The following is a 25,503-nucleotide window of genomic DNA, read 5'->3' on the forward strand; positions in this document are numbered from 1 at the left end:
CTACGCAACATACCTTTAAGTCTGTGAAAATCAGCTTTCCTGAAGTCCCGTCTATATGTCTGACTACGTAAAGGTTTTCTCTTTCCCACGATTGAAAATTCCAAAAGCTCATGGTCACTGCCACCAAGGGTGCCCACTACTTCCTCCTCATCTACCAGTTCTTCCCTACTGATGAGAATAAAGTCTAAAATAGCAGAGCCCTGGTTCCCCTCTCTACTTTCTGGGAAATGAAGCTGTCGGCAAGACAAGTTAAGAATTTAACAGAATTTGCATTTTTAGCAGAGTTTGTCTTCCAATTGATATCTGGGTAACTGAAGTCACTCATGACCACTGTTTCCCCCTTTTTGAAAATTGTGTAATTTGGTCTATCACAGAATCACAGAATCATAGAGTTGGAAGGGGTCATCCAGGCCATCTAGTCCAACCCCCTGCTCAACGCAGGATCAGCCCTAAGCATCCTAAAGCATCCAAGAAAAGTGTGTATCCAACCCTTGCTTGAAGACTGCCAGTGAGGGGGAGCTCACCACCTCCTTAGGCAGCCTATTCCACTGCTGAACTACTCTGACTGTGAAATTTTTTTTCCTGATATCTAGCCACATCGTTGTACTTGTAGTTTAAACCCATTACTGCGTGTCCTCTCCTCTGCAGCCAACAGAAACAGCCTCCTGCCCTCCTCCAAGTGACAACCTTTCTTGTTCAGGGGCTGAGGGATGCATTTTCAGAATGCTTTTTAACACATCAGCGAAAAAGATTGGTTTCAGATTGGTTTGTATTTGCTGTAAGCCCCTGACATTAATTTCCATTCCCACCCTCTCCCCAGTCTGCAGAGTTCTTTGAAATGCTGGAAAAAATGCAGGTAAGTGATGTGAAACCTGGAAGTAGCTTCTCTGTAGAGCATGCTGTGAATGTCCTGAAAAATGCGTTCTTTCTTTCTTTCTTTCTTTCTTTCTTTCTTGCTTGCTTGCTTGCTTGCTTGCTTGCTTGCTTGCTTTGCTTTGCTTTGCTTTGCTTTGCTTTGCTTTGCTTTGCTTTGCTTTGCTTTGCTTTGCTTTGCTGTCTGCCCCTTGCCTGCCTGCCTGCCTGCCCCTTGCCTGCCTGCCTACCTGTCTGAATTATATCCTGCCACTCCTATACAATGGCTTGTGGTGGGTCACAAGGTCCTCATTTAAAATCCCTTTAAAAGGACATACTGATACAATATAAAAATACACATCGAACGGCAAAATAACACAAGCCCCGCGCCCAAGACAAATGCCCACTATTGGGGAGGGGAGGAGGCCTAGTTCGCAATGCCCAGGTGCCAACACCAGCCCTGGGAGGGGGGGGGAGGCTGATCTTCCAGTGATCTTCCTCAGTGCCCCAGCCTCAGCCAAAGGCCTGGCGGAAGAGCTCCGTCTTGCAGGCCCTGCGGAACGTGGAAAGCCCCCGCAGGCCCCGCAGCTCTCCCGGGAGCTCGTTCCACCAGGTCGGGGCCAGGACCAAGAAGGGCCTGGCCCTGGTTGAGGCCCGGCGTGCCTCTCTTGGGCTGGGAATCACCAAGAATTCAGCGCCTGCAGAGCATATTGAAAAAGCAGGGAGTGAAGGTAGTGCTGATGCCCAACATAGGATGTAAAGGCTGAGGGATCCGGCCCAGTTCTGAGCCCCAACTAGAAAAGCAACTGATTACAGGCAGCCCCGGGACAAGTTTATGCCAGGCTGGCATTTTTCTTTTCTGAGCCCTCGAGGCAGCTCTGCACAGACTTGAGAAGGTGGTCGGTCGATCGCCAGGGGGAGCCGCCTGTGCTCCATTCCTCATTGCCCCCCAGCCCCCCTCCGTCCCCCTCCACCCCCGCAGCTCCTTAAAGGCAGCACAGCCCCATTCGTAGCGCTGTTTATCGTGCGGCCTGTGCATCATGCAGCCAGGAGAGTCTGCCCGGCTGCCAGCCCAGAGATGTGCGGAGGTGGGATGACACTGGGCCCCCCTGCCGGTTTTCCTTGGAGGCCGCCCCTTCCAGGTGCCCTCCCCATCTGGCCCTGCTGAGCTTCCACCCGGCCCGGGGAGCAGAGCAAGCTGTGCGTGTCCCCTGGGCCCCTGGCCTTGTGCCTGTGGGGCTGGGCTGGGCTCTTCTGGGGACTGAGGGGGGGGGTGAGTCTGCAGCTCTGGCTCTTGGCTGGGGCAGGGAGAGGGGCAGGGAGAGGGGGCAGTGCTGCTGCTGGGGGGGGCAGCTTCCGGTGGCTGAAGTGTTTGTTCTCCGGGAAGAGAGAGCAGGCGTCCTGCCCCCGGGCACCTCCCTCAGGGCTCTGTGACTGGCAGACAGGGTTCTTGTGGCCCACTGGCGCAGGGGAGCCCGTTCCATGAAGGGAGGAGCTCCAGGAAGGGGCCGGATCGAATGTGCCCTGGCTAGAGGCACCCCCCCCTCCACCCAGGTCTACTTGGGATCTGAGGACCATCCTGTGGCTTTCCTGGGGGGGGGGGCTGGGGGGCTGAAGGAATCCTGCCTCTTCTACAGCTGGGGTGGCTGAATCTCGGGCATGGCGCTAGGCACCCTCCGGAGGCTTGCCCGCCAGACTCCCTCCCGCTCCTCAGACCCGAGGGGAAGAGGCCATGAAGCCGGAGGAGCCTCGCGGCCAACCCGCAGGCCTGCCATTCTTTGGCAAGGGCTTCCTCCCCCTGCTCTGGAGGGTCCCCCAGGGCCGTTTGTGTGAGACGGGGGGGGGGCTGGGGGGGGGCTGGAGGGTCCCTCCGTCCAACTTGCTCTCTCCAATGGCAGCAGGGAGCCCCCACTGCGGAGGGCTTGGGAGCCCGGCCAGGAGAGGCTTCCGCCTTCGCTTCCGTGCCCCGGGGGGGGGGGGAACCCTGCTTGCCCGGCTGTGTGGTGCCATTGCTGCCACGGAGGCCCCCTTGTGGCCCTTTCGGCTTGGGAAAGGGGTGCCGGAGGGCAGGGGGGAGTCCTCTGACAAGGGGTGGGCCAGGGAGCCCTAAGCACGGAGTCTGTTGGCCCCTTGGCCCAGGAGCGAACAGTCAGGTCTCCTCGCAGTCAGTCCACTGAACAGCCTGACCGCTTGGTTGTTGTTGTATTTCAAACAGGCACCAAAATTGGAAGAACAAAGAAGCGGAAGCCAGAAAAATAAGGTCAGTTCTGGTGTGAGACTTTGCTCAGCTGGAAACTCTGCCAGGTCTCCCTGCCCCAGCTCACAGCCGCATTCTGAAGGGCTGGATAGGTGGTTAGGTTGAGCAGGGGGTTGGACTAGATGGCCTGTATGGCCCCTTCCCACTCTATGATTCTAGGATTCTATGAGGTTCCCCTGTTCTGTTTCTATGCCCAGCTCCTTTGGCTTGTTTCTTTTTCTTGCTCCGTCAGTGATGCTCTGGAGTTCACTTAGGTTGTTGATCCCTATTAATGTAGTAGCAGATTCCCACAGAGCTCTCTTCCCTGTTGTTGTTTCCTTTCTCGTTGTACTGGTCTTCGTGTTACTGGTCTGTAGTATTTTTCCTGGTACCAGTTTATGTGGGCCTGTTCATGTGGGCATGTGGGTAATGTACTGGGCCTGTCATGTGCGTGCCAAGTCTCGAGTTCAGAGGGGAGGAGTGGGGTGTCCCTAGAGGTGCTGGCTTTGTAGTAATTCAGTTTCAGCAAGGCACGTTCCTTGTACATAATCCTTCAATGAAGAGATTTCTTTTGCACCAAGAGTCTGCTTATTGGAAATTCAACAGGGCACTAACACAAATAATAGGAGCTGGTTTCTATGAAGGAGTTGTTGTTTTATTGCTTCAAGTTAAATGCCTTTGTTGTTTGTTTATTATATGTATTGTTTAAAATATTGTTAAGCACCCTGAGCTAACAGGGATGTGGCAGCATACAAGTAAAATATTTATTTATGATTTATTTATCAGTATTCAGAGATCAACGAAAAGCCAGTGTATGAATGACTATTTGCATAAATGAAACTGTGCAATTTGACATTCATAGAATCATTGTTGTTGTTGTTAGGTGCGAAGTTGTGTCCGACCCATCGTGACCCCATGGACAATGATCCTCCAGGCCTTCCTGTTTTCTACCATTCCTAGGAGTCCATTTAAGTTTGCACCTACTGCTTCAGTGACTCCATCCAGCCACCTCATTCTCTGTCGTCCCCTTCTTCTTTTGCCCTCGATCGCTCCCAGCATTAGGCTCTTCTCCAGGGAGTCCTTCCTTCTCATGAGGTGGCCAAAGTATTTGAGTTTCATCTTCAGGATCTGGCCTTCTAAAGAGCAGTCAGGGCTGATCTCCTCTAGGACTGACCGGTTTGTTCGCCTTGCAGTCCAAGAGACTCACAAGAGTCTTCTCCAGCATCAGACTCCAAAAGACTCAATTCTTTGACGCTCGGCCTTCCTTATGGTCCAACTTTCGCAGCCATACATTTCGCAGCCATACATTGCATCTGGGAATACCATAGCCTTGACTAGACGCACTTTTGTTGGCATTTGTTGGACTACATCCTGCTTTTTAGGATGCTGTCTAGATTTGCCATAGCTTTCCTCCCCAGGAGCAAGCGTCTTTTAATTTCTTTGCTGCAGTCCCCATCTGCAGTGATCTTGGAGCCCAGGAAAATAAAATCTGTCACTATCTCCATTTCTTCCCCTTCTATTTGCCAGGAATTGAGAGGGCCGGATGCCATGATCTTTGTTTTCTTGATGTTGAGTTTCAAGCCAACTTTTGCACTCTCCTCCTTCACCCGCATCAACAGGCTCTTTAGTTCCTCTTTACTTTCTGCCATTAGAGTGGTATCATCTGCATATCTGAGGTTGTTTATATTTCTCCCTGCAATCTTGATCCCAATTTGTGACTCCTCTAATCCCATCTTTCTCATGATGTGATCCGCATACAAGTTAAATAGGCAAGGCGACAGTATACAGCCTTGCCGAACTCCTTTCTCAATTTTGAATCAATCAGTGATTCCATGTTCAGTTCTCACTGTTGCTTCTTGACCTGCATATAAGTTTCTCAAGAGACAGATAAGATGCTCTGGTATTCCCATCTCTTAAGAACTTGCCACAATTTGTTGTGCTCCACACAATCAAAGGCTTTAGCATAGTCAATGAAGCAGAAGTAGACGTTCTTCTGGAACTCCCTAGCTTTCTCCATGATCCAGCGTATGTTGGCAATTTGATCTCTAGTTCCTCTGCCTCTTCGAAATCCTGCCTGTACTTCTGGAAGTTCTCGGTCCACATATTGCTGGAGCCTAGCTTGTAGGATTTTGAGCATAACTTTGCTAGCATGAGAAATGAGTGCAATGGTGCGATAGTTTGTACATTCTTTGGCATTGCCCTTCTTTGGGATTGGGATGTAAACTGACTTTTTCCAATCCTGTGGCCATTGTTGAGTTTTCCCCTTCAAGGATCACTTCCTTGCCGTGGCTTGCGTAGCTCAGTGAAGCTATGAGCTATGCCGTGCAGGGCCACCCAAGACGGACAAGTCATAGCTGAGAGCTCTGACAAAAGGTGATCCACTGGAGAAGGAAATGGCAAACCACTCCAGTACCTTTGCCATGAAAACCCAATGGACATAGAATCATAGAATCATAGAATCATAGAGCTGGAAGGGGCCATACAGGCCATCTAGTCCAACCCCCTGCTCAACGCAGGATCATAGAATAATAGAATCCTAGAGTTGGAAGGGGCCATACAGGCCATCTAGTCCGACCCCCTGCTCAACGCAGGACCAGCCCAAAGCATCCTAAAGCATTCCTGATAACTGATGTACTGATCTATGGTTTGTAATTTTATAGCCCCACAACTGGTATTTGTAGGAATCGGCACACCTCCAGTATCCCCCCGTCATGCAGAGTTGAGCAGCCTGTGCTCTTGTGGCCGGGCATAAATCCATGTGTGGTTTGCCCTCCGGTGCCTGGCCAGGGTTGGCTGTAAAGCCTCTCTGAGAAGCCCTCTGGTCCCTTCAGAACCTTTGCCCATCACCATTCCTCTTCACGGACCGGTTGTCTGTCGGTTTGTTTTTATTTCTTATATATTTCTATGCCGCCCTCCCGTGTGGCTCAGGAGGGTTTACCCAGAACCCAGGGAAAGGGCAGTTCATAACAGCATTAATGATCCTCTGACATGAAGATTCCCTTTTCTGTTCTTGGAGAGGCCTGCACCACACCTGGCTCTGGAGCCACAGGTTCTAGACTCCTGCTCGAGAGCCCTCTTCCTCCTGCATGGAACTTGGCAGGCCTCTGCTGGGCCTCTGCTGGGCTGGCCAAAGACCAGCAGGGCCACCTTGGCTGCTCTCAGAGAGCCCGACTCAGGATGGCAGCGAGAAAGCGGGCAGAAGGATTTGATCAGGGCAGGAAACACGAGCCCCTGACTGAAAGCGTGGGCATGGATGGGGCGTGGAGGACTGGAGTGCCCCTAATCCAAACCAGGGAATGGCAGTTGATCCTAGTCAGCTATTTTATTTCAAAATCTGTGAAACCCTTGGAAACCATGGTTGATTCCATCCCATCCCGCATCATGCATCCCCGACGGTGCTTCAGTAGAATTGATGGCTCCCTTTTCTCCCTCTGGCTGTTTTTCAGGAGGACTATATTCCATACCCCAGCATCGATGAGGTACGTACTCAAGGGGGAAATGCTTCTCACAGCTTAATCCCAAGAGGAGGATCAGGAAGGCCCAGGAGGCCTGGCTCCAGCAACCCTTCTGGGTCATGTGTGCAAGCAGAGATGCCAGTGGCCCAAGGGGGCAGGCCAGCGTGCCAAAGGCAGCACAGCAAACTTTGCCCACCCCAGGGAGGGCAGGCAGCCTCTGCACTCCTGGGCCCACCCCGGCCCCGGTCAGGGCGGCCCTGGGCTCAGCACCAGCCTGGCTGACACCCCACCCCACCCCACGCTCAGGCCCCACGCTCAGGCCCTGCTCTGTGCTGTCAGCCCCTGGCACCATCCTGCAACTGGGACCGGGAGGGAGCTGGAGCCGGGGTAGAGGAGGAGAGGAGGGGGGAGGGGGGAGGGACAAGAGGCAATGGGGGGGGGGGTACTGGGGAAAAGGAGATCCCCTCTGCTGGCCCTCCCAGGCCCCCCCCCCTTGGGTAGTTATAAATGCAAAAAAAGTGAAATGGCATGCAATGATCTGGCCCATCAAGTGAGTTTGGGGCTGAGAGGAGATCTGAGCCAGCCTTTCATTGACCGCCACGTGTTCCCTAAACCGGCACACGATCTCTGCTCCTCCTCATCTGGGGGAGGTAGATTGTGACATCATGATGGGTTTCACCCTTTTAAAATCACTTCTATTTTAGTGATAACTAATTTTCAACGCTTCGTCAATATTCAGTGTTTTACGATTCATGACTTTCTCTTAGGCTCCAAAGTGCCTTTGTTTTAGAGTAGACTTGGGGAGAACTGGGCAGAAACCCCAGGTGAGCCATCAGGCCCAGAATGACTTTAGGCCAGTTGCTCTCTGCCAACTTTGCCTGCCTCAGAGGGTTGTTGTAATAAAAACGGAGAAGCAACTTGGGGGAGGGGCAAGATAAGAGTTCGATAAGTTGGCAGAATAAAGGCCCACAGGTGGTGGGTTCTGTTTGTGCCTCAGTTCTTAGAGAAGGGGGCTCCTTTCCCCGTAATCATCCTGCCCCAGTTTGGAGGTTACTGGATTGAAGACCCCGAGACGCTTGGCACCCCCACCTCCTCGGACAGCAGCCTCTGTGACGAAGGGGAAAGCCGCCCGAGCCCCAACACGCAGGGCTACAAGCTGGAGGGCAAAGGCGAAGCCCGGGCATACCGGAAGCATTTCCTGGGAAAGGTCAGTGGGACGTGAATTACGGACAGCCCGCCTGCCTGCCTGCCTGCCCGCCTGCCTGCCTGCCTGCCTGCCCGCCTGCCTGCCTGCCCGCCCGCCTGCCTGCCTGCCTGCCCGCCTGCCTGCCTGCCCGCCCGCCTGCCTGCCTGCCTGCCCGCCTGCCTGCCTGCCCGCCCGCCCGCCTGCCTGCCTGCCTGCCTGCCTGCCCGCCTGCCTGGGAGTGTGCGTGCGAGAGGGAGAGAAGGAGAGCGAGGCTGCTGTGCAGGGACAGTTGCTCACCTGGGATCAAGCCCCATCACACTGGGGAAGATCTTGAGAGAGAAGAGCCAGCTCTTCTGCTGGTCCCTTGCAAGGGATCCTTTCCGCCTCTGCTTCTGCATCTGCACTGGAGACCCAGGCTGGCCTTCCTGGGGGGAAAGGGGCTGGCCTACTTGACAGAATGCCCACCTGGGGATACCAGGTTTACAGACAGGAAAGACTGATCCCCATGAAGATTGATTGCCAGCCTCGGAGCTTTCTCCACGCCCGGCGCGAATTCTCCCTGGCAAGGCCTGTGTGCAGCATAGTCAAGCGATCCAAGGATCGTTTGGCAGCCAGGCAAGGGATGTTCAGAGGTCGTTTGCCAACTCCTGCCTCTGTGTCACGAACCCTACTGTTCCCTGGCAGAACTGCCACGCAAATCCTTGCAGGTCTCCCATCCAAATTTGTCTGTTCTTCTCTACTCCCACATGTGCTGGCCCTACTCTAGTGCCATCCAGAAGGAACTGCAGCCCTCCCTGTCCTCTATTATCCCCAACTGAAATAGTCTGGGACGGAGAGGCTGCAAAGGACCATGTGGTCTTCCACAATGAGTCAAAATCTTCCTTCCTTCCTTCCTTCCTTCCTTCCTTCCTTCCTTCCTTCCTTCCTTCCTTCCTTCCTTCCTTCCTTCCTTCCTTCCTTCCTTCCTTCCTTCCTTCCTTCCTCAGACTTTTTCTTTTCGAGGTAACAGAGTGGGTGGGAAGCTGTTTCTGCCCATGTGCTGATTCCACACCTGGTGGAGGAACAGTGCACATGACACATACATGTTATTTCACTGAGGTGGCATCTGTGAATTGAGCCCATGGTCATGGAGTCAGAGTACCTGGAAACTGACCCTAAGCCAGTCGAAAGGGCTTCCAAGTCAACGTGTACGAGGTCAGGCTGAAGAAAGTGGGGAAGGACAGGAGCCACGGGAAGGTGTGTGATCTGATCAGGGCTGTTTGGATATAAGAAGAGCCAGAGGAACCTGGCCCATCCTTAGTGATAGGCAGTCAGGGACCATGGGGTCACAGGAGTTGTTCTTAGTGGTGCAAACACACCAAATGCAGTTCTACTACTATGGATGCTGAATGCAACATAGCAGCAGTAGCGAAATCCATCCGGCACCCTCTATCCCCCCCCCTCTATAGTGGGCATGCTGAGGGGTGGTGTAGATTGAGCTGAGTTTTTACTGCATCTTGATTACTATGTGGGAATTGTCTATGATGTGTGTTTTTATATTTTTTATCATATGTTTTTAATGGTTTTTTGTATCTTGTAACTCGCCTTGGGCCTCTGGGGAGAAGTGAGCAATAAATCAAATAAAGAAATGAAGAAATGAAAAAACAAAAAATAAAAAATAAAAATAAATGCTGGTGACCATAAGTTCCACTGAGTATCAATTCAGTTTCAAAAATTAGCAGTTCTTAATTTTGCAATGATTCTGAGAAAGAGGTTTGATCCACGGCCGTGAAGGGGCGGAGGGGCCTGTTGTGCTGGGCGGGGGAGGGTGAAAGGCTACGGTTAACTCTGTGGCCATCGCTGAGGGATGAGCTCCCCTCCGGTCAATTCAGAATTGGGCCATAGATTGATGATTGTATAACCCGACAGAACGTCCCAGAGAATCTCTGCAGTGAAAGTGGGGGGGGTGGGGGGTGGGGGCATTCAGTATTCTCAAATATTCTCAGCTTTTTCAGTATTTATCCTATCAGTAGCCAAATGCAGAATCTGCATGCGGTATAAGAAATACCCCAAAATACCAGCATTTGGGTAAACAGAATGCACGTGCCTATAAGATTAGCAGTCAGCGACGTGATGCTGAGAACCAAGCACCAAATGAATGACTCAGGCAGCAAAGATAAAAGACTCTGAGCCAAGGGGAAACAACCACTGCTCTGGAGATGCACAGTGGAGGACGTTGTGTCAGGCCAGTTCTGAAGATGAGTCACCTGTGATGCCCTCCTCCCGGCGTTGAGGGGCCAGCGCTGAAGCAAGACTCAGGAGTGTCTGTTTCCTGCTCCACTAACACCTTCCTTCTATTCTTAGGATCATTTGAATTTTTACTGCACAGCCAGCAGCCTGGGGAATCTGATCCTCTCGGTTAAATGCGAAGAGGCAGATGGGATGGAGTACCTACGGATTATACTCAGGTATGGCAAAGAGGGAAGGGCGCGGATTCTGCAGTGCCTCTGGTGAGCTTTCAAATGGGCAGCCGTGTTGGTCTGAAGGAGCACAATAAAATCAGAGTCCAGTAGCACCTTGAAGACCAACAAAGATTTATTCAGGGCGTGAGCTTTCGAGTGCAAGGGCTCTTTGTCAGACTATGATCTCCTTACATGACAGGGAATATAAAGCAAAAATCAATTCTCTTACATCAGTAGACTGTGCTTTGTAAAGGTTCCTTTTAAAAGTTATATTGTCACTAGATTATAAGCACATCATCTCCAGTATGCAGATTATCATTGGGGGACCAGCAAGGCCAACCTGGGTGGGCCTGTCCCCAATCTTATGGCCCAGCAAAAGTCCTGCCCCTCTACTGGAGATGCTGAGTTGACTTATCCTCTTAGTCCCCAAGAAAAGAGGAAAAAGTGATTTCTTTGAATAGAATCATAGAGTTGGAATAGACCACCAGGATCATCTAGTCCAACCCCCTGCATAATGCAGGAACTCACAACTACATGCCCACCAATAGTGACCCTAAATCCATGTCCCACCAAAAATCTCCAGAATCCAGCCTGGCCTGGAGGGAATTCACCTACCATCCCATAATGGCAATCAGCAGTTCCCTGAAGTATGCCAGGAAGGGCCACAAGAGACAATCACTGGCACATCCTTTCCTGCCCACCCAACTCACCATCTGCCTAAGTTCATAACATCAGCATTTGTCAGATGACTGTCCAGCCTCTGCTTAAAAACTTCCAAAGAAGGAGAACCCACCACCTGCCGAGGAAGCCTGTTCCACTGAGAAACCACTCTGTCAGGAACTTCTTCTGGATGTTTAGATGGAATTTCTGTTGAATTAATTTCATCCCATTGGTTCTGGTCCGTCCCTCCGGGGCAAGAGGAAACAACTCTGTTCCATCCTTTATATGGCACCCTTTTAAATACTTGATGGTTATCAGATCCCCTCTCAGTGGTCTCCTCTCCAGGCTAAACAGACCAAGCTCCCCCAATCTTTCTTCATACGTCTTGGTCTCCAAACCGCTCACCATCCTCTGGACACGCTCCAGTTTGTCTACATCCCTCTTCAACTGGGGTGCCCAAAACTCAACACAGGACTCCAAGTGAGGTCAAACTAGAGCAGAGTACAGATCTAACAGAACGAGAATGGCCGACCCATCCCAATACAACTGGCTAGGGACTAAAATCCATCAGGGTGACTAAAATCCTCTCCACCCCCATGGTCAGGACGGAAGCCAGATTTATATGGCTCAAGAGCCAAAGTTTCATCCAAGAATACTAGGTGCTGGTCCAGAGCAGCCCTTTCAACTACCTTTCGCAGGAACACCAAATGCAAAACCAGCCAGTAGCTGGCTGGGTCCCACAGATCCAGTGATTGCTTCTTCTGCCCCCTTCAGCAGCCTGGGAACTCCCCAGTAGACAGGGAGAGGTTGATAATATCCTTGAGCTGACCTCCTATTCACTGGTCACACCCTTTGGGGTCCCAAGGGGAAGTGTTAGGGGGAAGTTAGACGTTGCCATGGTATATTTCTTATGTTGTTTTGTATTTTTCTATGTCATTTAATATTTTAATGGGGTTTTATTGGGGTTTTAGTGTTGATGGACTAACATTGTAACCTGCCATGAGCTGGTTCCTGGGAATAGTGGGAAATAAAAAATCCTAATAGTAATAATAATAGTGACAACAACAACAATAATAGTAGCTTAAATACTTCTTTTTCTCTCATTTTGCTTTTCTTTATTTTGCTTTCCTTAGATCGAAAGCAAAGACGTTACACGAAAGAATCCCCTTAGCAGGGCTTAGCAAGCTTCCGAGCATCCCACAGATTGCAAAGGTACATTTCTTTGACAGATGACAGCACGACGTCTGTGCCATGTTCTTGGTGTTCAAAGCCCTTCACACACTTGGCTGCAGAATCCTCAGAGCTGCTCAGGAATTCCCATCCAGGCCGGCAGGGGAGGGGAAGCAAGCAGGTGCAGAAACGGTCTGCAAGGACAAGGATACCGTACCTTGTGAGCTTCCTAGAGCGTGAGGAGGCCAGGTGGAACCCTTCCTTCCTGTTTTCTCCTTCATGATTCTCTTCTGTTTCTGGACAGGCCTTCTGTGATGATGCAGCTGGACTGAAGTTTAGCCCTGTGCTGTACCCCAAGGTAAGAGCAGGCCAAGTGAGGCTATGGAGCCGCTGTGAAACCCCTCAGGAATCATCATGCCAGACTGAGGGCAGTAGGTGAGGGGCAAACAAGGACGTGCCAGGAAACTTGGCTGCTTTGGAACCACGGCCAGGCTGAGCACTAGGAAAAATTTTCCTGACAATCTGACTCTCAGTCTGACACATACCTGCCCTGGAACAACTTTGTCAGGGCCACCCTGTCACCCTCCCTCCCTCCCAAACACACACACATAGACTCACTTCCCTCCCCCCTCCCATTTCCTCCTCCCCTTACCTAATGGCTTCCCAACCTCCCTCCCTCCAAGCAAGCAAAAACATCCACACGTGCACACACACACACTCACTCCCTTCCCCCGTCCTGTTTACTTGCTGCCTTGATCACTGTGGGTCGCACACGAGTATACATGCACGTGAGTATGCACGCATGCACGAGCTCACTCCCATCCCCTCCCCCTCTTTCTTACCTGCTCCTCTGCCACTGCCTCGGCCCCTGCGGGTCACACAGCAGCTGCCCAAGACCAGGGGGCGGACCAGTCACTGCGAACACCTTGAGGGTGGGCAGCTGCTGCCCTGGCCCCGTGGCTAGTACATTTGCTGCCTCAGCCTTGGGGGTAACCATTGCCTTGGCTTCGTAGGCAGGGCAGCCGCTGTCATACACCCCACAGCTCCTGCGCAGCTGCTGGCTGGGCCAGCCCTCTTCTGGCATGCAAAGATGTGTATGATAAAGGACCAAAATGGTAGGGACCTCACAGAAGCAGAAGAGATTTTTAAAAGGTGGCAAAATTATACAGAAGAACTATACAAGAGCGACCTTAACATCCCTGATAACCACGAGGGAGTAGTCACTGACCTGGAGCTCGGCATCCTGGAATGTGAAGTCAAATGGGCCTTAGGAAGTCTGAGCAACAATAAAGCTTGTGGAGGTAACAGCATTCCAGTTGAACTATTCAAAATCTGAAAATACGATGCAGTAAAAGTGCTACACTCAATACACCTATACAACTTACCAACAGGAGGAATAAACCTTCCTTGATCCCATTCAAAATATTCTAACCATACATTTATGAAAGAAACATAATTACAAAAGCTTCCTTTTTACAATGAAAAATGACTAAAGGCTCACACATGCTATATGAACGAAAACTTACCCATTCAAAGCTTAGATAATAGCTCTAAACTGTTTCTTAGAAGGGATAAAAAGTTACTAATGACACTTAAAGATGCATTACTGGCATAAGAATAAATATATGGAATGAAAGAGAGTCTGATCCTACCAAAACTTACAGAACTAATGTTAATCATTAAAAAAACACACATACTAATAAAAACAGGAAAGGTCTAAAGAAGAATTCAAACCACGTGGTTCTACTGAATCTAAAAGACAAAAATATCAAGATTCTAATTGCAAAAGTGTTGTTTTAGGATACCTTGGCTGTAATGTGTAGTACAAAAAATCTTAAGTCCGCTATGTCTTGTCCCTTTTCCAACCAGGGTTATGTCAGTGGTGCTTCCATAACTTGATTATGAATATGGGAGAAGTGTTCCAAAATTCCTTTTTTTTATATACAAGTTTTTTTATTTTCATAAAGATAGAAATATAAGATGCAATACAAGTTATTAATACAAAGAACAGTAAAATATAAAATATAATCATCATTGAAAATGTACGACCCCACATTAACAACACAATGATATAAATTTTTGCCCAAAACTGAGACTAAGAGCCATCCACATTTCCACTACATTTTTAAAAAAGGCCTATTTAGATACACAAAAGAGAAGTTGTTAATAATCAACCTACTTGAGAGATCGTAGACCTCACGTTAACTGCTTGATACAATCTAAGAGCTATCCTGATAGATATTTCTAGGTTTAAGTTAGATACTTAACATTAAACATTTCTTGCAGAACAGTATGAGTTTTGGCCCTGTATCAATACCCTAATGAAGGGAAAGGAAAGTAGGGCTTTGCCTTGAAGATGTACAAAAAAAAAAATCACAAGAGGATTTCATAGCTTCTCCTTATCCTTAATACAGATACATCTACAAAACAATTTATACTTGACCCATTCTAAGAGCCATCCTGATAGGTATATTTTCAGATTTAAGTTGAGAGCTTAACATTAAACGTTTTCTACGGATCAGTGTGAGCTTTGGCCCTATAACAATACACTAATAAAGAAAAAATAAAAGATAAGGGGGGAAAACCCCGTTTTATATTTCCAACACTAACGATTATATTACCTGTATGCCTACAAAAGAAAAGAAACAAGAGAGAAAAAAACACTGCTTCCCCTTTTTCATAAAAATAGAAATATAGAATACAGTATATGTTATTAATACAGAGAATAGTAAGTTTCCAGGTTTAGATTAAATGCTTAACATTAAACATAGAACAATATGAGCTTTCGGTCTTCTTAAGGGGGTCTCATCTCGAGGCTTGCTACATCTTGTCGTTCCCGTAGACTTATATTCTGTCCCATTGGCCTTTGGCGTAGAAAGTGCAGTTGTACTCTTTCCCGCAGAATATGCATCGATAAATCTTGAGGCCGTTGCACCTCCTGGACTCCAGTATCAATACAATTTCCCCCCCCAAAGAGCTCCTTTAAATCGGTTACTTTCACTACAGATCCATATATCTTTTGATTGATTTTTGTACACTGTTGCTTTGAGATGGCTGTATGTCTTTTTAAAAAGGGTGTCCTTATCTGGGCTGCAGAACTCCGGCATCCCCTTTTCCGTCTCCAGAATTTCAGATTTCTCTTCTACTGTTGGTTTTCCACCTTGTTTAGAGAAGTGTTCCAAAATTCTAACCTTATCTGGTCTCATTGTCATTCCTACATGAATTAAAGAACAAGGGCATATAACAACATAAATTGCTTCCTTTGAATTACTGTTTGAGAAATGTGAAATTATTTTCCAAAACTCAGTCTTAGCCCAGCTGAACTCCTTCAATTCTAATGTTAAATTGCAAGCAGAGCAGGATTTAGTTTAAAGTGCCTACAGCTATAAGGAATATTTAGTCATTATCACACCAATCTGAATGAATTAGATGTTATCTAAGTGCCTTGATTTTATGAAAGGCAAATGTGGAGGGGTGGGGCTTCACATCCTGGAAAATGCTGAATCAAACTCCAGTTTTTTTAAAAATATAATCCCTTATTGCTAAAGAAGTTTGTATATTCAAAAGAACATAAGATAAGGGAGAGAGGAATTGATCTCGTGGGGCCCTCAGATGGAAAGGAAGGACATGACATTCAACCGAGAGCACAGATGTCCTCAGAAGAACCAGGCCCTCTTACACACTGCCCCAGATTCCATGAGGGAAGGAGAGAAATGCCAAAGATATTTTAAAAACAGAGTTCACATGGTTGTATTTTATGGCAAAAATAATTTAGGGAGACACTTTAATACCACCCTCCCTGAAGGCTCCACACTCTTTGTGCTCTTTCTGTTTCAGGCCTCACAGATGGTTGTTTCCTATGATGAACATGAAGTCAATAACACATTCAAATTTGGCGTGGTTTACCAGAAGTTTAAGCAAGTGAGTACTTATTTCGTTCATTTATACTCTACCCGTCTTCCCATTGTGGAAGGGTGGCTTACATCATTTCCCACTACTCCAATTTATCGGTGAGGTAGGTGAGCCTAAGAGCGTGTGACTATCCCCAAAACACCCAGCAAATTTCTAAGGCAGAGCGAGGATCTGAACCAAGTCCTCTCCGTTTCTAATCCAACACCAAGCTGGCTCTCAAATAGCCATGCTATATTTGTGGCCAATTCATACTGGAATGAGAGCAATAGTGATGCTTAACTCATCATTCTAATTGTAGATCAGCTCAAGCAGAGAGGTTGGCCAACTCCAGGTTAAGAAATGGTTAGATATTTGGAGGAGGAACCAAGAGAAGTCAGAGTTTGGTTAGATGAGGGAACAATATATTCTCCAAAGTAACCATTTTTTAATTATCAGAAGCTTTCACAACAGAAGTCTACAGGCTTATATGGGTTTTCCAAGCTTTGGTCTGGCAGTTTTAGTTCCTGATGTTTCATTGGCTACTATGTTAGACTATATAGGGAAGCCAATGTAATTCACAAACACCGATACAATTTCAACAAAAAAGCCAGAAAATCAATAAAACCTGGCTATCAGTCCTAAAAAACACTAGAATAAAAAAATCCTTTGCAACAGTTCATCAGATAAAACTGGCTAGACCTTGTCTAATGAACGTCATATAGGCACAGGAAAAACACTTCCTAACATACTTGCCTCTTGTGGCGCAGAGTGGTAAGTGGCAGAAATGCTGTCTGAAGCTGTCTGCCCATGAGGTTGGGAGTTCAATCCCAGCAGCCGGCTCAAGGTTGACTCAGCCTTCCATCCTTCCGAGGTCAGTGAAATGAGTACCCAGCTTGCTGGGGGGTAAACGGTAATGACTGGGGAAGGCACTGGCAAACCACCCCATATTGAGTCTGCCATGAAAACGCTGGAGGGCGCCACTCCAAGGGTCAGACATGACCCGGTGCTTGCACAGGGGATACCTTTAACATACTTGCTAATGAACTCCACTCAGACACAGGAAAAGTACTTCCTAGTCCATCCAACCTCTGGGAGACTTCCAGATAAGTCAGGAATGTGATCTGTTACCCCTCCTCCCAAGAAGTAAGTAAAATGCTGTGAAATTGCTCACATATTCCACAATTCAACATGAAGAGATTCCCACAGATACAGAGTACTTCTATTGGCATAAAATTGTAAAGCATAAAACGAAAATTTCAAACCGTTTCAGATGTAAAATCTATCGTAAAAGATTTTCATTTAAAATTGCCAGTAAAAACTTTGCTGCTTTTATAATAGTTGCTGTGTCCCTCACATTTAGTATCATTTTAATCCAGTGTTTCTTGTTAACACAGCTGAATTTCAATTTCTTCAGATAATTAGCTAACGGGCGATGAAATACTTCAAACTTAGGACACACAAGAAGTATATGGTGCAACGTGTCAGGGACACTACATCCATGTAAACAGTATCTCTCCTGAGGAGGGATCTTCAAAAATCTACCTCGGGTGACATTTGAGGGAAAGATGTTTAAGCGAGCTACTAGAAATGCTCTTCTTAACTAGTGTGTCTCCAAAATTTGGAGATACACGGGCATGGATACATGGGCATGGAATATCCCAGAAGCGGGGAGAACATACACTGTTGTTAGAGGAGCCTAGAATCTCGGTATCCTGATCTTCTAGTCTCTATAATATTAGTTTTAGTATCGTCCTTTCGTCTTGCATGCTAAGGGTGGAGATGTCCAGACCCATAATTTGAAGTTTCTTTGACATTTTGCCCAGCCAGCTGAAAGAATAAGGGTCACTCAAAAGGTTAATTAACAAACTACCCGTTTGAGCATGGAAATTAATTTTTAACCAGTATTTAAAGCAGCGGTACCGGCAGATGGGACCAGTCCGTGGATCAGTTGGTACTGGGCCGCGGCTCCCCCTCGTCCTCCTCCCTGGCTGCTGCCTTGGGGGCTGCCCTGCCACTCTGCCGCCAGCTCACCTTTGGTGCTCTCCGGTGGCCGCCATGGCTGGGGCTCTCCCTTGGCATGGCACTGCGCAGCTGCTTCTGGCAGCACCCCCCAGTGGGCAGTGGGAAGTCAGGGGTGCTGGCGGGAAAGCAAGCGGAGCAGGGGCTCAGGCGGTGGCAGCGACGTCCCTTGGCAAAAGACTACCCCCTCCCCGGGCCTCAGTAAAATTGTCAAGCGTTGACCGGTCCCCGGTGATAAAGAGGTTGGGAACCACTGATTAAAAGGACTGAGACCAAGCCCGGGCTTCTAGACTCTGTTGGCCAAGTTCTGTGACAAGTGTATGATTTGCCACACAGTTTGGGACTCCGAGCAAATTTCTGGGAAAAAAAGATTGGATGTTCTCTAATTTATTGTTAAATGCATCCATCCATATTGGGATTCCATAAAGAATCTGAGGAATTATTTTGGCATTGTAGATTTTAATGGCTGCTTGAAGGTTTTTGTTGCCTTTTTGATGATAAAACTTGGCTAAAAGGGACAACTGGCCTTTTGCAGATTTGATTGTTTTTTCTCACACAATACAATACCTTTATTGGCATAAAGCAGATTAGGAGGATATACAAAGATAGTCAAGATACATCGGACAGTTTAAATTTAAAAACTGAGGACAGAAATTTAGCCATAATAAAAGTGACATCGGCATCCTTATCACTCAGTAAAAATTGGCAAACCAAGTCTCTTGAATGGTTTCTCCATTTTGGTATAAGAGGTATGATATGCCTTCTCTGTTGAGTGAACAAGGGACAATCCAGTATGATATGTTGGATGGTGTCAGGAGAACTTGATTCACAGGTGCATAGTCTGTTTTCGAAGGGGATCTTGGCAAATCTCCCTTGTAATACTTTGGATGGAAAGGCGTTAAGCCGAGCAAGCAAAAACGTTCTGCGATAGAGGGGATTTGCCAAGTTATGGAAATAAGCCGGCATTATCCCGTGCTTCACTTGGAGACCAAGCGCACGGGGAGAGCAAATTGCTGGGACAGTGGGATGGATTTTTTGGTATTCGTGATCAAGTAGCCTTTGTTTGATTTGGCACACAATGGAAGGTTCATTCAGAGATAGGATGTAATCGTAGTCAATGCCAATTTGTTGGAGTGTAGTCAGGATGGTAGAGAACCATTTAAATTTAAAAGAGTCTCTCAGTAAACAGGCCAATAGGCTATCTGATCGAACCCTAAAATGCAGTTTTAGCCAATATTTAAAGGTGAAAATCCAGGCCTTAGTTTCAAGAAGATTATGTCCAGTTTCAAGACATAAAGAGGAATAAGGGACGCAATTTGGAGTTTTCAAAATTTGTCGGAAAAAGGCAGACTGTAACCTCTCCATGTTTTTGTTAAAACCTGAGATCCACAGAGGGATGCCATATAAAATTTGGGGGAGAATTTTAGAATCAAACACATGACCGACAGCTGGGACAAACTGATTGCCTTTAAGAAAGAAAAACCGGTTTAGATGGGTAATGGAACAGTTAGCCTGCAAAGTAATCCTATTTCTATGTTTGGTCCAATGCAAGTTATGTTGGAAGGTGATTCCTAAGTATTTGAAACATTTGACCTGCTCGATTTTATGACCACCAATGCGCCAGTTTGAGGGAGACCACTTCTGTGCAAAGACCATCACTTTGGTTTTTTTGAAGTTTATCGATAGGTCATTGAGTTGGCAATATTTATGGAAAGCATTCAGATATCTATTCAGACCAATTCTGAAATGGGAAAGCAAGACGGTGTCATCAGCATATAGAAGAAGTGGGATTGGCAGTTTATCTAGTTTGGGTGGATGACCATCTGTGAGTCTTAGGGTTTTTGGAAGATCATGTAAAAAGAGGTTGAATAAGTGAGGAGCAAGGACGCAGCCTTGTTTAACTCCTCTCAGGATGGGGATTTGATTTGTTAAATGACCCTTTTCAGTAAATTTAACCTGGCAGGTATTGTTGGAATGGAGGTTCATTAGAAGTAGTAATAGGCGCGAATCAATATTAAGATCTTGCCATTTTCTCCATCGTAAACACCTGGAGATAGAATCAAATGCACCCTTGAGGTCAATAAAAGCTACATAGAGTTTCCTCCTACCTGTATGAAGATATTTGTCTGCAAGAGAGTAGAGGGTTAAGCAGTGGTCTATAGTGGAACAGTTTTTAGTGAAGCCAATTTGTTCAGGACCTATTAGGTCATTTGAAGTCACCCAATCTAGGAGTTTAAGTTCTAGATGTTTGGCATACATTTTGCTGGCGATGGATAGAAGGCTAATAGGACGGTAGTTTTCTGGAGAGCTGGCACCACCTTTTTTATAAATAGGCACAATGATTGAGTTGAGCCAGGATTCAGGGAATACTCCCGATTGATCGATAGCTGTAAAAAGGACAGCCAGGAGTTGTTTCCACCAGTTAGAGTTTAGTTTAAATAGTTCAGCTGGTAGACCATCAGGCCCTGGAGATTTGCCTAGTTTTAGTTCTTGGATAAGGGTTTCAATTTCATCCAGACTGACAGGTGGCCAGCTAGGAAGAGAATCAGCAGAGGGTAAGCTGAGATGATTATTTTGGACTGGGGAGGGAGCAAAAAATGTAGAAAAATAATTGTACCATGTTTGGGAAGGGATAGAAGATTTAAATGGCCTGTTGCTTTCACCTAAGTAGTTTGCGATCGTTTTCCAAAAAGAGCTGCTGTTGTTAGATTTAAATGCTGCTAAAAGATGGTCCCATTTTGCCTGATAGTAAGAGCGCTTCTTAGTGTTTATTAGAGATTCATATTGTCTTTTTTGGAGTGTATAGTTTTCTAACAAAGTGGGGTCTTTGGACAGACGAGCTTCATGGAATGACTTCCTCAGAGCAACCTTTGCACCAAGGCAATCATTATCAAACCAAGAGGAGGGTTGAGTTGTAATAGATCTTAGGGGTAGGGCCTTAGGGGTAGGGGTAGGGCCAAAGCAATTTGGTCAAATGTTCTTAGAATCTCAGAGGGGGAGCCAGTTCTAGTGATATTCTGTTTTAGGTTAGTCATCTGAGCAGAGTTAAGGAATAGAGTGAGTTCACTGCCAACTTTAGGTGACCATCTAATTCTATTAAGGAACATAGTGTTTTCCGGGGGGGAGAGTTGAGCTTGGTCTGGAGTAACATTATAAAGGATTTGGAATGAGAGCTGGAGTGGTAGATGGTCGCTTTCGGTGTGTGAGCCTATTGACAGAGAATATACTGATGCAAAAAGATTGAAAGAACATAAGCTATAGTCAAGTACACTCCTACCACGGGTTGTGCAAAAAGTGAAGTCCTTTGAACCAGGAAATTGGTCAAGGCCATTTAGAACAAGCAGATTGTGTGCCAGACAGTATTTGATCAATTTGAGACCTGCCCTATTCATTGTGGCATCCGAGGATGACCGATTGAAAGAAAATTGAAAAGGTATAAAATCTTCAGTGACAATCCCCAGGGAGGAGGCTAGGTCTGAGTTAGACGCGCCTATGCGAGCGTTGAAGTCTCCCATGACAGCTAAGTGGGCCGTGGGAAATTGGCCTTGGGTTGTTAGAGTGAATTCTGAAAGTTTGGACCAGTTATCGTTCAATTCACTCTCAGTTGTAACTGGGGGTAAATATGTGTTAATCAGGATGATATGGTAGTCCACAGAGAGCGACGGCAGAATAGCTATAGCAATCAGGGGACAAGATCCTAAAAATAGACTGTTGAGTCCTGAGTTGGCTTTGACAAAACATGCTAACCCAGCTCTACAACGACCTTTGCGATGAACTCTAGTTGCAGGAGAATGGTAAACTATAAAATCTTTGAAGTTGGGAGCATCAGCTGACCAGGTTTCTTGAAGTAAAATGCAGTGAAAGTTAGAAAGATAATTAGTAAAGTCTATGTCACTGCATTTGTTAGTCCAACCTGCAACATTCCACGAAATAATATTGAAAGTGCTCGCAGTTGGCCTCTGGGATAGTCAATTCTGATTGGAGATTTGGTCCAGAGCACCATCAAAATCATTGAAAATGCAGCCATTAAGGATGGAGGTTCTTGGACTAGCAGATGGAGCGGAAGTATTCTCAAGTTCAGTAGGGTTACATGCAGGACTTCCTAAAAGGACCCCAGCTTCAGACAGTTCTTGTGCCAATGATTTGTTGTTACACATCGCTTGTGATGTCAGACTGGGGCATGATTTAAGTGGAGTTTGCATGGCCAAATCACAGTCACTGCAGATATTGAGTAAGTGGGGGAGCATCAGAGATTGATCAAGAGGTTCTGATTTTTTGTCGCCTTCTGCTTTATCACATGGCTTCCCTAGGTCAGACTGGTTTTTACACTTGTCTGCTGATTGGCTCACGTTGGGTACAGGCAGTTGGTTGAATAAGGAATCACAGGGTGACATAATATCTTGAGGAAGTGAGCCAGTTTGTTGTGGGTCTGAGGAAAAGTCAAAGTCCATTGCTTCTATTGCTTCTGTAGTTCTGGATCTCTGAGCATGTTGATGATGGTTTGAGGTAGAGATTTTTGGTATGTTTGTAGATGTGTTGCTGGTGCACAGACTTGCAGTTGGGAGTAGAGAATTGAGCTTTTGAGTTTTCGTCGGACCTTTTGGTAGAGTGGCTGTAGAGCAGGTGTGACTTGCACGGGGAAATTTGCTCTTAGAAGATTCTTTAGTGATGGTAGATGATCTGGGCCTTTTCCCAGGGGAAGAGGCTTTTGGATATGCGGTGAGATATCCTGAACTACACAAAGGTCGGGGTTTTGAGTCAGCAAGGACTCTGGTTGGAAATATCCAGAAGTTTCTCAAGGAGCGTTGTTTGTTCATGAGTAGAGAAGGAAGCCTTTCCGATCCGAAGGTAACTATTACTCTTCTATAAAAGGAGGCACTTGGCAGCCAATGAAGGTCTATAATGTCAATATCATTGAGCTTGCAGTCCAAAATCTGGGAAAAAGAGATTGATTGATCTTCTAGAGCAGTGGTCTCCAACCTGCGGGCCGCGGCTCGGCGCCGGGCCGCGAAGGCCATGGCGCCGGGCCGCAGCTCCCTCTCCCCGCCCCCCCCCGCAGTAAAAAACTTCCCAGGCCGCAAGCTTGCGGCCCGGGAAGCTACTTACTGCGGGAGGGCGGGGAGAGGGAATCAGGGCCAGGCTGCGCCCGTGCAGGCCGCGCCCGCGCGGCCCGATCCGCGGGCACGGCCCGATCCGCAGGCGCGGCCCGATCCGCGGGCGTGGCTCGCGGGCGCGGCCCGATCCGCGGGCACGGCCGGGCGCGGCTCGATACGCCTAATAAAGGTTGGGGACCACTGTTCTAGAGTTCCATTTGTTGTGATTGAACCTTATATTTCCTATTAGCATGGCCAGCTTCTTTGGTTGGAAGCAGCAGCTAATTGTGTGAGGAGGTTCGTTTGACAGGCAGGGCGACATGTGTGGGATGGCCTTCACTGTTTTAGAGTTAGTAGAAGGTGTCTTGGCAGTATTTGCTTGCAGACCTGTTTCGGTACCACTAGGGGGAGAGGAGAGGAGCTTCTCAGAAAGGGACTTCAAAGTTGTTTTAGCCAAGTCAAGTGTTATGTTGATTTGGTCAAGTTTGGTATAGATGTTTAAAACTGTCTCCATTACTAGAGAGGTTTGTTTGGCTAGAAGTTCAAAGGTGTTGATATTGTTCTCGTAACCAGAATTGGTTTCTTGAGGCAGGAGTTCCTTTGCAGATAAGGTATGTTTAGCATTGGTGTCTTCCACAGTCGGTTGAGGGTTATTTTCCTCTTCTATTTGCACCTGTCCGTTTTCTAGCACAGCAAACCTGTTAGATGTGGGAAGAGTATTTAAAATAGTTTCTGAACTGTTGTCGTTTAAAAAGCATTCCATTCTTAACTGTTTTCTAGCTGTTTTCACTGGCTCAGCAGAAAGGGAGCGTCGGCGTTTTTTAGCTTTCATTGGCATAGACAGACAGCTCAGATAAGATAAACGGCAATTAGTGGAGTAGAGTAAAAAAGGAAAATAAAATGAGTAGCTAGATAAGACTCCACTAATAGAAAACTATCTGTAAACAGCCCGTGGCGCCACGGGCGCCACGGACTGAATAAAAGAGTAAGGGGTAGTGGGGAGGAGTTAGGGCGGGACCGGTCCGGGATAAAAACTCGGAGGGGCCAATCAGGAGCCGCGAAGCGGCTCCTGATTGGCCCCTCCGAGTGTCAATCCCACCCCAAGCAGCCCAGGGAATATGGCAGAGCGGCCTCGCAGCGTCATAGACGTTGCGAGGCTGCTCCGCCGGCCGGCAGAAGGCTCCAGAGAGCCTCGGCTGGGGGGTGGGCCGGGAAGCCTTCCCTCGGCCGGCGGAGCAGCCTCGCAGCCCCTTCCCCGGGTCTCGGAGAGCATTTTAAAACTGTGCTGCCGCCTTAAAAAGCTCTCCGAGACCCGGGGAAGCCGAGCCGCGTGGCAAATGAGGGCATGGGTGTGGAGATATGGGAATCAAGAACCTGTGGTGTGGAATGTTCGCTGAGTGTGGGACAGGACAGGGAATTGTGGCATAGTGGTCACAGATGAGCTTTCCAGAGCCAAGTCTTCAGATATGTGAAGGGAAAATCAAACCGAAGACTCTTCTTAGGGGGAGACTATTCCTTCCAGTTCTGCATAATTTCCCTTCTTGTGTGAATTAGGCCACATTCACCGAAATGCCCCTCTGCCCTATTCCACCTGGGATTAGTCACAGTACACAGGTGTCCACCGTGCTCCTTCTGTCTCTCATTTTTTTACTGTTGATAAAATGTTATGTGCCCACATGCTTCTTTCATGGTTGCTCCTTAGAAGAATGGATTTTTGTACCCCATTGCTTACTACCCAAAGGAGTCTCAAAGCGGTTTACAAACACCTTTTCCGTTCGTCTCTCCACAATAGTCAACCTGTGAGGTATGTGGGGTTGTGAGAGATCTGAGAGAACTGGGAATGGGACGCAGTGACCCAGCAGGCCTCAGGTGTCTCAAAGCATTTTCCAATCATCTTCCCTTTCTCTCCCCATAGCAGACTCCCCATGAGGGAGGTGGGGTAGAGAGCCTCACAGAGAAGCTGGCAACCCTAAGAGGAAGACTCTCTGTGCACAGCAGTCTTGACCTTAGTAAGGTTTTTAGGAGTCTCAAAGCGGTTTACAAACACCTTTTCCCTTTGTTTCCCCACAATAGACAACCTGTGAGGGATGTGGGGCTGTGAGAGGTCTGAGAGAACTGGGAATGCCCCACAGTAACGCAGCAGGCCTCAGGTGTCTCAAAGCACTTTATAATGGCTTTCCCTTCCTCTCCCCATAGCAGACTCTCTGTGAGGGAGGTGGGGTAGACAGCCTCACTTGGAAGCTGGCAACCGTAACAGGAAGTCTCTGAGCACAGCACTCTTGATCCTAGTCAGGTTAGTGTGGAATTCCAGAACATGAACCTACAACAATCTGGCAACCTTACCTCCTCTCTGCAATGTTTTCTTGACCTGAAATAGGTCAGGAGGTGCTAGATGGCTATGTGGGCATTACTCACTTTTGAGGCCCCACTTCCAGACTTCCAGGAATATGTTCAGGCCAGGGACAGCCAACCTCCAGGTGGGGCCTGGAGAGCTCCTAGA

At 47.6% G+C, this 25,503-nt stretch overlaps 1 protein-coding gene across 15 annotated transcripts in view; it reads left to right on the forward strand.

The window, feature by feature from the left end:
* The window catches only part of RAP1GAP2 (RAP1 GTPase activating protein 2), a 189,445-nt gene that overhangs the window by 114,353 nt on the left and 49,589 nt on the right, over positions 1 to 25,503 (forward strand). For 9 of the 15 annotated variants that reach the window (XM_077312245.1, XM_077312246.1, XM_077312248.1 and 6 more), the window contains 8 exons: positions 821 to 856; positions 3,068 to 3,112; positions 6,535 to 6,567; positions 7,541 to 7,750; positions 10,073 to 10,176; positions 11,964 to 12,042; positions 12,305 to 12,358; positions 15,838 to 15,921. In XM_077312245.1, coding sequence (XP_077168360.1) covers positions 821 to 856; positions 3,068 to 3,112; positions 6,535 to 6,567; positions 7,541 to 7,750; positions 10,073 to 10,176; positions 11,964 to 12,042; positions 12,305 to 12,358; positions 15,838 to 15,921 — 645 coding nt within the window. Of the gene's footprint in view, positions 1 to 820; positions 857 to 2,319; positions 2,407 to 3,067; positions 3,113 to 6,534; positions 6,568 to 7,540; positions 7,751 to 10,072; positions 10,177 to 11,963; positions 12,043 to 12,304; positions 12,359 to 15,837; positions 15,922 to 25,503 lie in introns of those variants that run through there. The other 6 variants (XM_077312250.1, XM_077312244.1, XM_077312256.1 and 3 more) reach the window with 3 other exon arrangements.

Source organism: Paroedura picta, chromosome 15 (assembly GCF_049243985.1).
Source record: "Paroedura picta isolate Pp20150507F chromosome 15, Ppicta_v3.0, whole genome shotgun sequence".
NCBI classification, from domain to species: domain Eukaryota; kingdom Metazoa; phylum Chordata; class Lepidosauria; order Squamata; family Gekkonidae; genus Paroedura; species Paroedura picta.